This window comes from Naegleria gruberi (assembly GCF_000004985.1).
Source record: "Naegleria gruberi genomic scaffold NAEGRscaffold_13, whole genome shotgun sequence".
Lineage (NCBI taxonomy): Eukaryota > Heterolobosea > Eutetramitea > Acrasida > Naegleriidae > Naegleria > Naegleria gruberi.
In genome coordinates this window covers 368,822-385,356 of record NW_003163314.1, presented here as the reverse complement: position 1 = coordinate 385,356, position 16,535 = coordinate 368,822, and the positions used below count along the sequence as shown (strand labels likewise).

General features: G+C 33.5%; 4 protein-coding genes across 4 annotated transcripts; 3 read left to right on the top strand and 1 right to left on the bottom strand.

Annotated features, from left to right (window-relative positions):
- Nucleotides 1-501: 501 nt before the first annotated feature.
- Nucleotides 502-2,484, top strand: NAEGRDRAFT_31973 (uncharacterized protein; the record flags this gene model as incomplete). The annotated part of the gene is made up of 2 exons (XM_002679565.1): nt 502-1,787; nt 1,830-2,484. The coding sequence occupies 2 exons, from the start codon at nt 502-504 to the stop codon at nt 2,482-2,484; spliced, it is 1,941 nt and encodes a 646-aa protein (XP_002679611.1).
- Nucleotides 2,485-2,574: 90 nt separating this feature from the next.
- NAEGRDRAFT_47600 (uncharacterized protein) lies at nt 2,575-4,260 on the top strand (the record flags this gene model as incomplete). The annotated part of the gene is made up of 1 exon (XM_002679564.1): nt 2,575-4,260. One exon carries the CDS (start codon nt 2,575-2,577, stop codon nt 4,258-4,260), a length of 1,686 nt encoding a protein of 561 aa, XP_002679610.1.
- A 405-nt stretch (nt 4,261-4,665) lies between these two features.
- Nucleotides 4,666-5,178, bottom strand: NAEGRDRAFT_3192 (uncharacterized protein; the record flags this gene model as incomplete). The annotated part of the gene is made up of 1 exon (XM_002679457.1): nt 4,666-5,178. A coding segment is annotated over one exon (513 nt), but the record flags the coding sequence as incomplete, so codon positions are not given.
- A 9,624-nt stretch (nt 5,179-14,802) lies between these two features.
- NAEGRDRAFT_79040 (thioredoxin family protein) lies at nt 14,803-16,352 on the top strand (the record flags this gene model as incomplete). The annotated part of the gene is made up of 1 exon (XM_002679563.1): nt 14,803-16,352. One exon carries the CDS (start codon nt 14,803-14,805, stop codon nt 16,333-16,335), a length of 1,533 nt encoding a protein of 510 aa, XP_002679609.1. The 3' UTR covers nt 16,336-16,352.
- Nucleotides 16,353-16,535: the final 183 nt, after the last annotated feature.

The following is a 16,535-nucleotide window of genomic DNA, read 5'->3' as shown; positions in this document are numbered from 1 at the left end:
GGAAATTAGAATGTGTCTATCGTTATTGTAATTATTCAAATCGTCATTCGAAACTGTTTCATTGAGAATTTCGTAAACAGAAATGAAACGACTGTTATTCAGTAATGATGAAGGATCTTTCCAGTAACCTTGATCACGAACTAATATATCCATACTCATTGTTTTCAGTTTTATAATTCTGAATCAGAATAAACTTTAGCTTTAATGAAATTTAACATGTGTCCTTTTTAGAACCAATTCATAATTGTAATAAACCCTCAATGACTCATTCAATATTTACCCAAATAATTTCTACAGACTGTAAATACACGCATTACAATAAAATTGATGTCTCAAAACTTTACAAAATTTTGTGGACACTTTATCGCACAAAAAACATTCAACAATCTTCAAACTTCCAAACACAATGTTGAAGAATAAGAGCAATTTGCAATTGAAAAGGCATATCTTGCTGTTATAACATCAATGAGTGATTATTATCCTCAATATCATCCCAAAAAAATGTCATCTGTTACCTCTCTGACAGCTGCCAGTGTAAAAACTGAGTTTGCTGCCAATAGTGAAGATTCCATTCTTCATAATGAAGCTCTGAAACATGTAGAAGGTAGCTTTACCCCTTCAAATTTCAAAGCTGCCATCCAATTGTCCATGACTTTACTCTTAATTCTCATTGGTGTTTTGTTTGTTGTAAACATTCCTTGGTATTTACTTCCAATTTGTTGGATTTTCTTGGGATTTTGTGCTTGTCGATTGGTTTCTGTTGCGTATGGTTGTTCCACTAATCAATTCTTCAATGTCAAGACACTTCCTGAATGGCTTAACCAATTGGTTGGTTTAGTTTGCATGTTGCCATTGTTGTATCCATTCGAAAATGTGAAATATCTCAAGACCTATCCACAAGAAAGTTCACAACCACACTTCATGTTTGGTGCCATGCTCAAATTAGCAAAGAGTCCTCTCTGGTTCTTTACCTCAATTTGGGAATGCATTGTTACCAATATTTACTTTGACACAAAAGGAAATACTTTCAATAAGATTACCAATTCCATTGTCTTGATTCTATTCGCATCTTTCTTTACCTATTTCATGGTTTGGTTTGGTGGATTCTGGACTTTGTTTAAATATTACTTGGCTCCATTGATGGCTTTCCATTTGATCAACTCAATCATGATGAAGATGAACGAGGCCAATAAGAAGAAGGGTGAAGAATTCACTGGTGTTGTTTCTCTTCCTTTGATTATCGAATTCTTGACTAGTTATTCTTTGAATAATTACAAAATTGCCTTTAAATGGTATGGACACTTTTACAAAACAATTGAAGTTAAAGATCAATTGCTTTGTAAACTCTCAGCTGCTGTTCCACAAACTAAATGGAGAGAAAGCGTTAAGGTTTTGGAAGAAAAGTTTGGAAAGCAATTGGAATTGATTGGTGGTAGAAAATCTGATTCTATTACATGGTTAGATTTCGTCTCATTTAATGGAAACCAACATGAATACGATTATTCAGATATTGTCGATTATTTAGATTTACGTAATATTGACTATATCATTTCCATCTACTTGATTGGCTCTATCATTGTTTCCATTTATGGAATTTTCACATGTCCATTCAATTGGAAAACATATTTATTGAGCTTTGTTTCCATGTATTCGTCTGGTATTGGAATTTCAACTGGTTATCATAGATTCTTTGCTCACTTGTCGTGTAAGGCTAATCTTCCTGTTCGCTTGGCGTTTCTCTTGATTGGAAGTGCTGCCTTTCAAGGAAGTGCCATTAGTTGGTCTAGGTAAGTTTATTCTATTCGAAACTATTTCTAAATTTCATATAGTGATCACAGAAGACATCACAAGTTCATTGATACTGAAAGAGATCCTTACAATATCAAGAATTCATTCTTTCATGCTCACATGGGTTGGTTAATGAAAAATCGTCCAGTTGACCACTCAAATATTCCCGATTTAACAAGTGATCCATACTGTGTCTTCCAACACAAATACTATCCCTATTTGGCCATCTTCTTTGGCTACGTTTGTCCAACTTTCGTTGCAGGATACTTTTGGGGAGATTGGAAAGGTGGTTTCCTCATTGCCGGAGTTTTATCCAAAACCATTCTCCAACATTGTACCTTCTTTATCAATAGTTTAGCTCACTCATGGGGAGATGCCACATTCAACGACGATCACACAGCTCGTGACTCATATTTTGTGAGCTTGTTAACATTTGGTGAGGGATATCACAATTTCCATCACACATTTGCATACGATTATAGAAATGGAGTTCGTTGGTATCATTTCGATCCTGGCAAATGGATTATCTATTCATTGTCATTGTTTGGTTGGACCTATGAATTGAAAAGATGTGACGATCAACATTATGAGAAGGGAAGAATTCTCATGAGGCAAAAAGTGATTGATACAAAGAGAGAGGAAATTGATTCTGAGTTGAAAGAGTTGGAATTGTTGAAATTGAATAGGGATAAATAAAGAGAATCAATTTTTATCATGTATTTAAGGAGGAAACAAATATTGAACTAGGTTGTGTGTAAATTTGATTGTAAACTCTATATAAAAAAAATGCCGTTATTCAGGTCGTTGCATCATGCTTCGGAGAAGAAACGCGATTTGTCAGATTTGATCACAACACAGCAAGAAGAACATGAAGAAAAATCAGAAAAATTCAAAGCAAATTCTAGGAAATATAATTCACAATTTACCAAACAAAAATTTACAAATTCGGAAGGGAAATACAATTTTTCCTCTTCAGCACATGTTGTATTTCCCTTCATGATGAAGAATTCATGGACGGAAATTGCAAATATTTTGAAAGAGAGCGAAATTTCATCAAGTGCTGAATTTGCTGCAATTGTGAGGAAAATTCAGAAAATTTCCTATCAATCACATGATAAGAAACAAGTGGAATCAGTTCTAGTTCAAGATATTAATCTATTGAGTATGTTATTGGATGAGAAGAGTAGTGCAAAGTGGGAAGGACGTCCAAAGTTTTTTACTGAAACATTGCCATTCATCATTGAGTTGGTTTTGAAATCTGAGAGCATTCTTGGATCGTATGCTGGTGATTTGTATGAACATGAATGTCAGAGACAGTCAACTATAGTGTTGAATGAAGGATTACTGCCAATATTGGAGGAATTGAACAAGTCATCAATTAATAATGAATCAAGAGCTGTGAAATTGACTAAATTGGAATGTGCTTGTATATTGGCAAATAGTTTCTTTTGTACATTTTCAAGATTGGGAGATGTAAAGGAAGGAACCTTGAAAATTACAAGTATTAACATGGATACTCTGTTTATCAATCCATACATTGCAAGTAGCTCCAAACTCTTGATGATTATCCATTATTTTGAGAGATTATGTGAGAGAGGAATTGAGGAAATTAAAAGATTTGGCTATGTGACATTTATTAGAAAGAAAGTAGAGCCATATCAAGTCATTTGTCAAATTCAACAATCAACTGTTGAAATATCAAACAATCAAGTGATTGTTCTTCCAGAAGGATCAATTGAGGATTGTGAAAATGCCATTCACAGTGACTTTGCAAACAAGTACATTGGAGGAGGAGTTTTAAGAGGAGGAGCCGTTCAGGAGGAAATTAGATTTGCACTCAGTCCTGAATGTATCATCTCTAGGTTGATTGTTGAAAAGCTTTCGAATAATGAGTCATTATTAATTTGTGGAACAGAGCAGTTTAGTTCACATCAAGGATATGCCAAATCACTCCTCTATAAGGGAGACTTTATTGATGGAAATTATGAGAAGGAAAGCGAACATCTATTTTGCTTCAAATCACAAATTGTTGCATTCGATTCTAAATATTACTATACGAATGAAAAATTGAAACAGTGGAAGATTGATTGTATAGATAGAGAAATTATCAAGGCCTATTCTGCATTCTGTTCTATTAGAAAGAATTATGGATTGAATTTCTATTCGAATATTTCTACAGGTAACTGGGGAGGTGGAGCATTCAATAGTGATCACGAACTCAAGTTTATCATTCAATTAATTGTCACTTGCCATTGCGAAAAACCAATGTATTATTATACCTTCAAAAATACTGAACTGGCAAGAAAATTCAAAGACTTTTTGGAATTTTGTGAAAAGCATAATGTAACAGTTCAAAAAATTTACAATCTTCTAGAGAATATGTATTCAGAGTACATTGAACCAAACTCTCACGAAGAAACCTTCTCTCCTCACACATTAGAATATCTAATGGGCAAACTAACCTCAAAATAATTCAAGAAATAATTGAATCTTGTTTTTATCAATTAAATTGTTTAATTGTATTGATTCCATTAGAAATACGTAATGACCTTATTCACAATTTGCTGATAATTCAAATAAAAGTCTTTTAAGTTCATCACCCACTTCCTTGATTGAAGGTCTCATTTCTGGCTTTTCATCCCAACATTGAGCAGTCAATTTGAAATAGTCCAATACTATTTGACAAAGACTCATACTCACTGTGTACGGTTGTAAAGGATAGAGTTGTAACCATTCTCTAACTTGATCTGCGTTTTTGAATGGAATGAGAGGTCTGTTTCCTCTAGCAACATGAGCTAGGACATTAATCATGTTTTGGTCATCCGTAAGATTGCTACCAATTTTTGAAGATTGTGAATAGGGAGATAATTCAAAGAATAGCTCGTGCATCATTATTCCAAAGCTGTAGACATCTCCCTTGGTAGCTTTCAGTATCTTGTCCTGTGAATTTCCAATATCACTCGTCGAAGAGGTCCAACTCTCTGGACTTGAATAAAGTAATGTACCTATTCCTCTGGTCATTGAATTGTTAGTGTTTAAATTACCAACAGCTCTACTCAATCCAAAATCACAAATCTTACATCTATAATCTGAATCAAAAAGGACATTGCCTGGTTTCAAATCTCTGTGAACTATTGGTGGTTCAAGAGAGTGTAAATATTCCAATCCAGAGCAAATATCTTGCAAGATGATTAGCTTTTGCTTTAATGTGAGAGATGCCTTTCCAATTCTTAATTTATAAATCATTCTTTCCAGTGAACCATTCTCCAAATATTCAGTAATCATGTATTTGCTATCCTCTGTCAATGCAATTCCAAAAAACTTTAAAATATTTTGATGTCTAAGACTGTATAAAATTGAGACTTCCTTCTCAAACTCGTCATCTGTATCATTAACATCATTTCCATCACTCATTAGTTTTTTCAAAGATTTCACAGCAACCTTTGTCTTTCCATACAAGAGGGCAACATAAACTACACCTTGTCCACCTTCAGCAACCTTTGAGATGATTTCTATGGCTTCGATAGGAATAAGGAAATCTCGTACTCGTCTGCTGATTTTCAGTTCAACTTCATTTGAAGCCAACAATGGTGCAGAAAGAGTATCAAAATAATTGGTGTCATTAGATTTGGATGGCTCATAATCACTTCCAAAAACAATTCTCTTGTCAATAATTCTTTGAGCTACTGCCTTTTCTGCTTTTTCTTTGCTTGACAAAATTCTCAATCGTCTCACAATTTTCATAAACATAAAAAGAACAAAAATTCCAGAAAAAGTTCCCATAATAAAGAATGCAAAACCTGCTGGAACAGTAATAGCAACAATTTCCTTCCAAGTTAGGGCATTACCAGATACACACATATAGGCAGCAACTCCAAAATTGTTACTGAACTTGTACTCGTATCCATCTGGACAAGGAAGAATGGTAAACTCTGAAAACCATCCACTTTCATAGGTTTGTTCCACTTTAACTGTGGTATTCAAAGCTATTCCAGCATACTCTGGCAGTGTACCATTTAAAATTAAAAGGGTAATATTTAAACCCTCAGCCAATTCCTTAACATGGAAATAAAGATCTGGATACTCTGCAGAAGCAACAACGAAACGATCTACATTGCAAGGCACCTGTACATTATTTGTAAAAGTGGTCATTGGTATGAAAATTGTTTGTCCTGGATAGATGGAAAGGTAAGTTTCTTCCTTCATCATTTCATTGACTGATGCGAAAAAGTCATTACCATAAACTGCAGCACTGTTTTGATCAAATATCACATTACTGAACTTGGGCTGTGTCATATTGAGTTGTGCAAAATGGAAAATTGCCCCTCCTGTATTCGTAGCTCTATTCTTTCTGAATAAACAATTTGAGACAGTATCAACTCCAACACCAGTGAAAAATAAGGCACCTCCTGCATATGCTTCATTTTCAATGAAAGTTGCACCATTAATATTAAGTGGTTGAGGTGATCGAGAGATAGAAATTGCGCCACCAGAACCTCGATAAAAAAGCTCATTGTCAGGTGTTTCTTCTCCAAATAAGGCCCTATTTCTTTCAAATATTGTTCCATTAAGAGTAATCACATTTGCCAACAAAAAATTGAGAGCACCACCAGCATAATAAGCCACATTATTTCTAAAGATACAATTCATGAAGTTTGCTTGAATTGAGTATAAGATTCTAAAAGCACCACCATAATCTGGTGATTCATTATTTTCGAATAAAGAGTTGGAAACAAAGATTAAATATCTATACAAGTCAGAAGATGGCATTGTGTCAATTACCAAAGCACTGCCTCTTCCATTCAAGAACTTGGATCCTTCAACACGTATTTCTATTACATCTTGTACATAAGCATGTGCTCCTTTCTCTCCAAAATTATTGTCAAATGTTGAATTTTGAATGGAAAGAATTAAACTACTTTTAAAATTTACAGGAGAATTGTAAGACTGATACAGTTGGAACCGTTTTGAATTATTTAGTGTTGGTATATCATTCTCAATGAAGGTAGAATTAATAATTGATATAAGAGTCTGAGCCTTAACATCCAAGACAACAATATTTCCTTTCACATAGTTATTGAAAAATTGGAAAGTTTGCCCTTTAGTGACATCAAACATGACACTCTGAACTGATTGATCTTCAAAACGGCAATCTTCAACATGAATAATTCCACTACCTGTAATAAAGAAAATGATTGAATGACGTTTGAAATTGGATCTATAAAGCAAGAATTGTTGCACATTCAAAAAGTCAGTTTTCAAAATACCACTCACTTCCAAAACAGCCATCTGAATATCTGCTGCTGCATACAGACTAATAGTATTGTAGTATGTGAATTTGGAAAAGGAAAATACTGCAAGATCTGATTTTCTGTAAGCAAATGCTGACTGCTCAAGATCACAATATTCCACAATTAGATGTTTTGGGTTTTGTATATCCACGTTGACAACAAAAAGTACAAAACTTGAGCTATGATGAATTCCAAAATTGAGAAAGTAATCATTTCTAAAATAGACAAATCGTAAATTAAGGTTTGAAACCAAGATCATTAAAATGTCTCTTCTAGTACTATCGAATAAAAGTCCCTGTTTCTCACCACATGAAATTGTCCTCCTCTCTAAATTACTAAAACTACTAAATCTAAACATGAACATGACATTCATAATTGGCAATCGAAGGAATGAGTTTTTTGGAGAATCACATTCCAACTGCAGCATGTCATCCATGAAAACTACATTAACAATGATAAATCTCTTCATTGAGAACAAGTAGAGAAAGTATTCATTCGACTTGACAAACACTCTCTTATCAATTCCTTTCATTAAATCAGCAATGCTTGCACAAGGAAATTCCATTGTACAATTTGGTTGATCGGCACTACCACCCCCATTCGCTGACATGTAGAAGGTATAATTCAAATAAATAGTCGTCTTGATATATTCTGTCCACAATTCTTCTGATGCCAGATAATTACTTTCATCATTAGAACCTTCCAAAGATCTTCTTCTGCCATGATCATGTGCCAACTGTTCATAACGTTTCTTTAAGTTATCTACAAGGGTACTATTTACATAATGTTGTTCTTCTTGATAATATTCAAAAGTAGAAGGAAATTGTGAATCCGCTACAGCAGCTTCTCTATGTGCATCACTAAATTCTCGATAAATATCTGGTATTAGTATTTTACTGTTAATGGGTGTTTGGTGATGAGGATTAAAACCAGAAGAAGGTGATACAGTTGATAATATTGATGATGAAACAAATGATGATTTCCAATAAAAGTAGAAGCAACACAATAAAATCGTGGTGAATAGGACCTTGTTGTGGTGTTTCATCTGTTTTCCACTCTTGCTGTTTTTTTTGTGCTCCGTGTGGTTATGACCTAGTAGTTTTTTTAAATTAAAGATAAGTGCAACACTCTATTTCTAGAGTTGAGCAACCGGTAGTACGTTACATAATAAGCACCGCGTTTCATTTTGCTTTTTGTAATAAAAGTTGTAAAGTTATGACGTTGGATAGCTTTATCGAAAAAAATACCATCACCAACTGACAAACCAACGACCAAAAATTATTACCTCCCAACAATAATTAGTAACATCACATCCTACCTCGTCTCTTAGGTTGAGTTCTTTTATAAGAAAGTTCTTTTCATGTAGAGGTGTTTTATAATTATTCCAAAATTGAAGTAATTGTTTTACTACGAGGTAAACTCACAACAAATTCTCAAGGAGATGATGTTGTGTTTTGGGATGTAATGTTTCTTATTATGTCAGAAAACATCTAGTAAGGAATGATTTATTTAGAAGAAGAACCTATGATTTTCAACAATAATTTAGAGAGATCAAACAAAAAATGATTTAATACTGCAACATACAAACACACCACTTCAACACCAACAGCAAGTAATCGTCTATGGAAAACTTCATCAAAGAGGGTCTCCTTTTTTTCATCACTAAATTCTATTGATGAATCATCATGACTATTTTCAAGTATATCGGAGGATTGTGAAATAACAACCAACAGCAGGCTTTTACGATGATTCCGCACGCATTTGAATGAAGTATTAGTTTAGATCAACTGGTACTGAAAAGGAGAAAAAGTATGCTGCTTGTTTGGCTCCTACCTCATCACTTGCTGTTGCTTTTTGTTATTTACTCCTGAATACGTTGCTATCTTGTTGGGTATTATATATGATTGTGATGTGTTTAATTAATAAGTTGGAGTGGGAGCAGCAACAGGGTAATAAATGTAAGTACCTACGATTTATTTGAAATTTTACCTTAATTCCATTTCATAATTGACACCATGGAACATTTAAGGTGAAATCTTCACCAAAATAATAATTTGAAATAATCAGTTTTGGAAAATGATGTCAGAGAATTTGATGTTTATGAGTGTAATCTCTTCACATTTCAATTTGGTTGGTGCTATACATTCTATCAAGACTTAAAGTCCTGCCATTAATTAGAAACTGTGATGCAAGAAATAGTAACTGTTGTTGATGGAACTGTTTTAGAAGATTTAGCAAGTATTAAGGTTGTCTACACAACAGCAACTGTTGCCATCTAAATCCTTACAACTCTGAAGGTGAATTCATTTTGAAATATGATCCTCCAAGGGAAACTATGTTCATTCTCACTGATTAAAAGCTGATTTTACCGTTTGATTTGAGTGTAGACATTTACAATAGATGGTTCTCTTACACATACAGAGGAGAAAGAGGCAATAGAAAGCAATTGATTTATCAAAAAGATTTACACTTTCCAACATTTGCTATCAACAATTTGGACTCTGTTTGCACTGATGATGTTCTTTCAACTCTTGAGTTTTTACTCAAGTCAAATTGTCTACTCAGTGGAAGGTATGGATGAGTTTATCTATATAGTAGATACTCATAACTTTAGAATTAGAAAGCTATCAATTACCAATAAGACTATCATTACTTATTGGTGGACAAGAAGGAACTTTGGAAATGGTATCAATATTACTGATACTCTTCTTACTCAACCAACAGGACTTGCTTTTTTCAGAATTCTGAACATGCTTCAATTAACACCATTCCAGATACATTGCCTACAAGTTTTACATCAAGATTGTCAATGGTCTTGCAATAATTGCAACTCCTGTTCCTACTTCAATGCAACTATTGCCCCAACAAGTATTGCAGTTGGTGAGGATGGAGAAGTAACACACACCCTCAAAATGTTAACAAGTGCAACCTGTACAATTTCTGTCATGGCTAATACTGGATAATATTGGTCAAAGACAGTGTTTTTGAGAATTGTGAATAGTGTTTCAGTAATCGTTTGGATTATAATTTCAATGCTCTTGTCGATGGTAGGGAAATGAGTAGAGATATCAAAAAGGTTGCATATGATTTTGCCTTCTTTACTATTGATGTTTCACAAGTTTGCCAAGGAATTGTAGAAAGATTCAAGTTAGGTTATTCCCCACCAAAATATTCGTAAAAAAATTGAGAAAATGGCTCTTTGCCACCTTGCTGATTTTCGAAGTGGTTTCTCAGCAAGAAAGTACCAAACTTTCACATCATCTAGACATCAATTTAGTAGTAATAATAGTAATTTTTATTGGAGTATTTTCATCATTATTTTGGAATTTATTTTTCGTGATGAAAAATCACAAGTTGATGAATCATCATCAGAACATTTCACCAACCAACATTATTGTTGTTTTCCATATCAATATAATAATTTTATTTGTGGAAATTAATATATTAAATTAGGACAAGTCAAATTTTCACCGTTGGATTTAATGGAAAAGTTGGAAAACTGTCAATGTGGCATTGTTGTGGAAATGGACAATAGTATGATATAAAACTTTGTTTGACGGAATTTCATTCTACCAGTGTTGATTCTGCCCAACAACAAAATATTAAACAATAAAACAATTACCAATACTATTGTTTAATTGTTTCAATCAGCAGATGTTTTATTGTTTGATGGTAAGAACAATTTACATGCTGTTGAATCACCTCATGGTAAAGATGATCTTAGATATTCCGTTGTATTCTTTACTCATAGAGCAGACTTGGGGTAAAACCATGATATAGAGGAGAGAAAAGTATTAAGAATAAAATCATTAAATTTTAAATAATTTTTATAAATAATTTAATTGTATTAAAAAAATGTCTCCACACTTTAACCTCGAATTTTATTCGAGAAGCACAACAGTAATAGATGAAAGCACTCTCGGTGGGCTTGATTTGATAATAACACACTTATACATCCTCTTGTAGGAGTATAATTAGTGTTGTTGTTGTGAGTTGATGACGTTATTTTAATTCCTTTTCCTTCTGTCCAAAGTTTTTCTGTTTACTCTGTTCTTCCGTACATCATATTAATCAACAGGAAAGATCATTCAACTACTATGCATTGACAATTTATTCTTTTCATTATCTTGAATGTTTGATAATTGATGGCAATGTTCATATAATCAATCTCTCACCCAAGAAGAATATATCTAATGATCAGGCTGTTGATTTTCAACAACATCAGGTATTCGGAGCTATTGTAAAGTAATTGTTTTACTTTGATGATTCAGATGGTTTTCAACGACTAACATAATTCTTATCCATCTTGCAAAAAAAGAGGATGCCATGACAGCAATCAACTTATATCAATATTGAAAAATCATTAGGAAATTATTCAGAAGTTAACATGCATTGTAATTGTTGGGTTCAAAATATTTCTCAACATTAAATTCTTTCTCCACAATCAAACCCACCCTATTCAATGTTGAAAGAATGCACATTTAGAAATCAGTGATGTTTCACATTGAATGTGATAGATCTTTTTCTGGCTACTTGTATTGGTTGCTCCAGTAATTGCATATGTGGAGGCTTTTTTAATATTTCCAATAACCAAACAAAAGATGCTGCTGGTGATTCCACTCTCAATACCAAACCTTAACCAAAACCCTATCAAAAAGAATTCATCTATACAAGTAGCATGAGTCATATATCTGTTGTTTTTGTCCACTTTTAATAATAATATGTTGTATGCTTTTGTTCAGGCTGTAATGTTTCGAGTGCAATTCAACACCAGTGTTTTCATTCCAATCATGATTGAATCATATCTCCAAAGAGGACACTGGGTATTATTACTATGTAGAGTTGGCTACTAGTAGTGAAATCTACTTGTTCGATCCAATACGAGATGCCAAGTTCACTAGTGCTGAGCTGGCTAATGATATTTCAGATATACTTTTTGTTTGTTGTCACACTACCACCCTATTATTCAACTTCTAGGTTTACGTTTCAAGAATCATGGGCTTATTTGGTTTAAGATGTTATGTTTCAGTATTCACGTAAATATGATGCAAGGAGGACATTTGTAACTCTTATTGCTGCTGAGTGCAAAATTGTAGTCCAAAGCTTCTGCGGGTAATCTTTGTGGGGTAATAGTAACATTACCTTAGGTGTTGTAGTGTATACTACTTCATCAACTGTTCCAATTACTCAAACAAAGACAATTTCAATCAACATTCACTATATCAGTGCTTAATTATTCCAAGTTGTACTAAAACAACATCACTAACAAGGTGCTAAACAACTATGCTTTCCATTTCAACGCAGAGGCATATGTCTTGCGTTTGGGGCAGAGATTTAGTGCTTGAATAGTGGTTAAACAACAATGGATGGGCATTTTGGCAACTGGTTTTCAGTTTTGTATTAATATTAATAACTTCACATTCATGTTGATTGGCTTAACAAACACTTTGGCTGATTGAACAAAAGAAAAGAGCTACTTCAAACATTTTAAAAAAAACATCAGAGTTTGTTTAATGGACTACTATATGTACCATTGAAGATGAAGACATTCTTCCCAATGACAATAGATGTTTGGTATCCTCATTGGTTCACATCGAGAAAACAAACAATTACAAGTTTGTCAATCCTTTTAATGGTTAGAATGGAAGAAAACTGGATATCAAGAGCCATTGTTAATATTTAAGAATTTAAATAAGGTTTGGATAAAAGATATTTTAGGAAGAATATCAGAACATTTACATATTCATCAACATGCAGATATTGTGTTCGATGAAGTAGAAGAATCATTCATAACAACGTCAAACATTGGATCTGAATCTAAAAATTCTTTAAGAAGGAAGTGTCATGTTTCATTTGGATTTAATGGTGGCTTAAGACATCCTTATGATTCTTTGCTTTATGACAGCAAAAGAATTCTTAATGAATTGAAGATCCTTGCTGAGACTTCTAATATTATTACAAGTTCCCTATTACAACCTCCACTTCCAGATAATTTTAATTCACTTGCATTACACAATCAACACTCCTCACCTCCTATATATATTCATCCTCTTCAACTCAACCTCCACTAACAAATAATTTAACAATTCAATCCTTCCCAAAATTCCAATAACCAACCAACATCTCCATTTTCATTCTTTTCATCCTCCAATCCATCACCAAACTCCTTTTTATACAATAAAAGGAATAATTTAAATTATAATAATTGTTTAATATTTATTCCATTTAACAGATTCATCAAGCATAGAGCAGAAATAATCAAATTCAATTCTAATCATCTTCTCTTCAGGTTTGTAAATTAATTTAAATTGATTAATTCCAAATTTCCATAAAATACCATCATGCTTCCATTTAAATGCATACCACTTATCACTAAACAAAGGAGGAAGGCTATAATTTCCAGCAAACAACCAATGATATGTTATCTTTGGAACTATTCTTCCTTCCCTTGCAATGCCACCCTCAATCAACATCTCTTCTTTTAAAATGCTATATGGTTTCGCCTTTTGTATTTGATAATCAAAGAATAGCTTTGCTTCGTGATCATCTGTTACAGAAACATAATGTTGATGATGCCACTTGACATTATGGGTTGTATCTGGCTGAGCATTTCTAATAACTACCTCCTCAATAGTTCTCGGAAGTACCTTTAGGTATCTTGTTGCATAATATTCATCAGAATATTTTTCATCCATTATCTCACGCAGTGTTATTGTTGGTAGGGAAGTATCAAAAAAGTATTCAAGTTGTTGTCTTTTCTCTAATGGTATGTTCACTTTCTTACTCTCTTCACTGCCTTCAAGAATGTTTGTTACTTGGCGTTTAGCTGTTTTCAAATCATCAACCTTCTCTACAACAAAACGTATTTTGTTTGTATTGTTATTCTTCTCCAACGATTTATTCATAGCTACCCTCTTACTTTTGCTCAACCTGTATACTTCAAACGTTACTTCTGTTTTGTTGGTGACCATAGAAAATACTTGTTTGTTTTGTTTTGATTTTGTTGTTGCTCATGTTGTTGTTGTTGATATGTGGTGTTGTTGATGTTATTGTATTTTTTTTAACGTGAGTTTACAAATTGAAAAACAAGCAAGAATGAAACGCGGTGAAAAATAACATCGCATGATTATGAGGTTATATGACCGTTGATATTAAGAAGGTTAATTAATTGGAAGTGGCGTTAGTTGGTTGGTCCTTAATCGATGTGAAGCAACCCGAACAAAAATCGAACAAAAGCAAGGACAATATTACTGACAATTACAATGTATTGAGTGTTAGTTCTTCATTCCTGTCCAGTACATATAGAGAATCTAAGCAGTGATTTCTATCCAGTACATATAGAGGATGATGAAATCACTTGTATGAGTTTAAGAAGGTTACTCATCAATAGGGCACTCAAGAGAGGAAACTCACAAAATGAGTATTTACAGTTTTTCAAATTTCTAATGATTAAAGGAACAACCAAATTTAAATCCTTAACAAAATGTCCATGTTTTTGATTGAAAACCATTCAATTGACTTGAACCATTCCACTTTCTTTCAAATTCACTAGCGTACAATTAAGCGCATAAACTTTGTTACCTCAAAACTTGACTCGGATTTCTTTTCTAAATTTAAATTTTAAAAAAAAAGCAAAAACATCTTCGAATCTTACCGACGACGAATTTTTGTTTTTCAAATTTAATCAAATAACAGTATATTATTATTAATTGAAGGTTAAACAATGAGTCAAACATTCCGAGTCGAGTTGTATGTCTATGATCTTTCCATGGGTCTTGCAGCAACATTTTCTCAACAATTTACTGGTAAACATTTTCCAGGTATTTGGCATACAAGTATTGTCGTGTATGGTAGCGAGTACTTCTTCGGAGGAGGTGTTCAAGTGATGCAACCTCTTACTACTCCGTATGGACAACCTGTGAGAAGAATTCATTTGGGTGATACTCAAATTCAAAAACCACTTTTTGAAGAATATGTTCAAGCTATCGGATCAGAGAGATTTAGAATGGATCAATATAATTTATTTGAAAATAATTGTAATAATTTCTCCAATGAATGCTCAAACTTCCTTTTGGGCAAGAATATTCCAGATGATATTTTAGGATTGCCAAGAGAATTCTTTGAAACACCTTTGGGACAAATGGTTAGACCAATGATTGATAACATGATGGGTGGTTCATCCAGCCCTCAACAACAACAAGGAGGTTTACCTGGTGGTTTGGGAAATATGGGAAATATGGGCAATATGATGGATCCACAATTTTTATCTCAAATGATGAATAATCCAATGGTGTCACAAATGATGAATCAATTCATGGGAGGAATGAATACTGGAAATTATAATCCTTATGGTGGTTCTAATTCTACTCCACAAGCAACTCCACCACCTATTGATACCTATAATGATCCAGCTGAAATTTACAAATATAACAAATCCAATGTGCCACAAGTTGTTGCCAAGTTAAAGACAACACAGGCCAGTCTTTTGGATGAATTGAAGGGAGATATTAGAGTTTTGAACCAATTGGAACAATACTTGCAATTACCACAACAAGATGATACCAAGAGCACACTTGTAAATAATGAAACATTTGAATTGTTGAAGAAATTAATTGGAGGAGCTAAGGAAAATGAAGTCTTCCCAATTTTGGATTTGGTCAGATTGTTGGTATTGACAAGCAAGTTTTCCAAGGCCATTACTATTGGTGAACACAAGGCATTGATGGATATTATTGAGGAGAGATTTGTTTCTAAATGGTCTTCCTGTTCAATGCCAACCCAATTGATGGTTCTCAGATTGTATTGTAACATTTTTGACAAGTACTATAGTGCACAATCATTAACACCAGACACTGTAAAATATATTACCAAGGATTCAACAAGATTAGCCAAAGTTGTTGATATCATTTCGACATCGTTGGGCTCAGAATTGGAAGGTGTCAGATTAACTGCTGCCAGTTTATCATGCAATCTCACTCTCTATTTATCTCACCAAAACTCAGATGAAGAAATTCAATTACTCTCCTCCATGTTGGAATACATTACAGCAGAGAAGAGTAAGGATGTCGCCCACAAGATGCTTCTGAGCATGTACAGAATTGCCAAATCATCAACATCTGGCTCCTCTGAAATTAAGGAAATTGCCCAAGCTCTCATCTCTGATGCCAAGACATTTACTTCTGGACCAGGTATGCAAGCTCTGCAATCCAGTGATCCAAAATTGATTACAGAAGTCAAGAAACTCTTAGGTTTATAAATTGTACAGTTTTAACATCTACAAATACACCTGTAATATGTAATACGGAGAATATCAAAGTTGCAGAGTTGCACTTCAGCTCTCATTCTTTCCTTTTTAGATGGTTGTGAAAATATCAATGAAAAATCTATTGCATTACAACATGCTTAACACATAATATCAATCAAATACCCAACATTTAAATATTGCACGCCTTCATC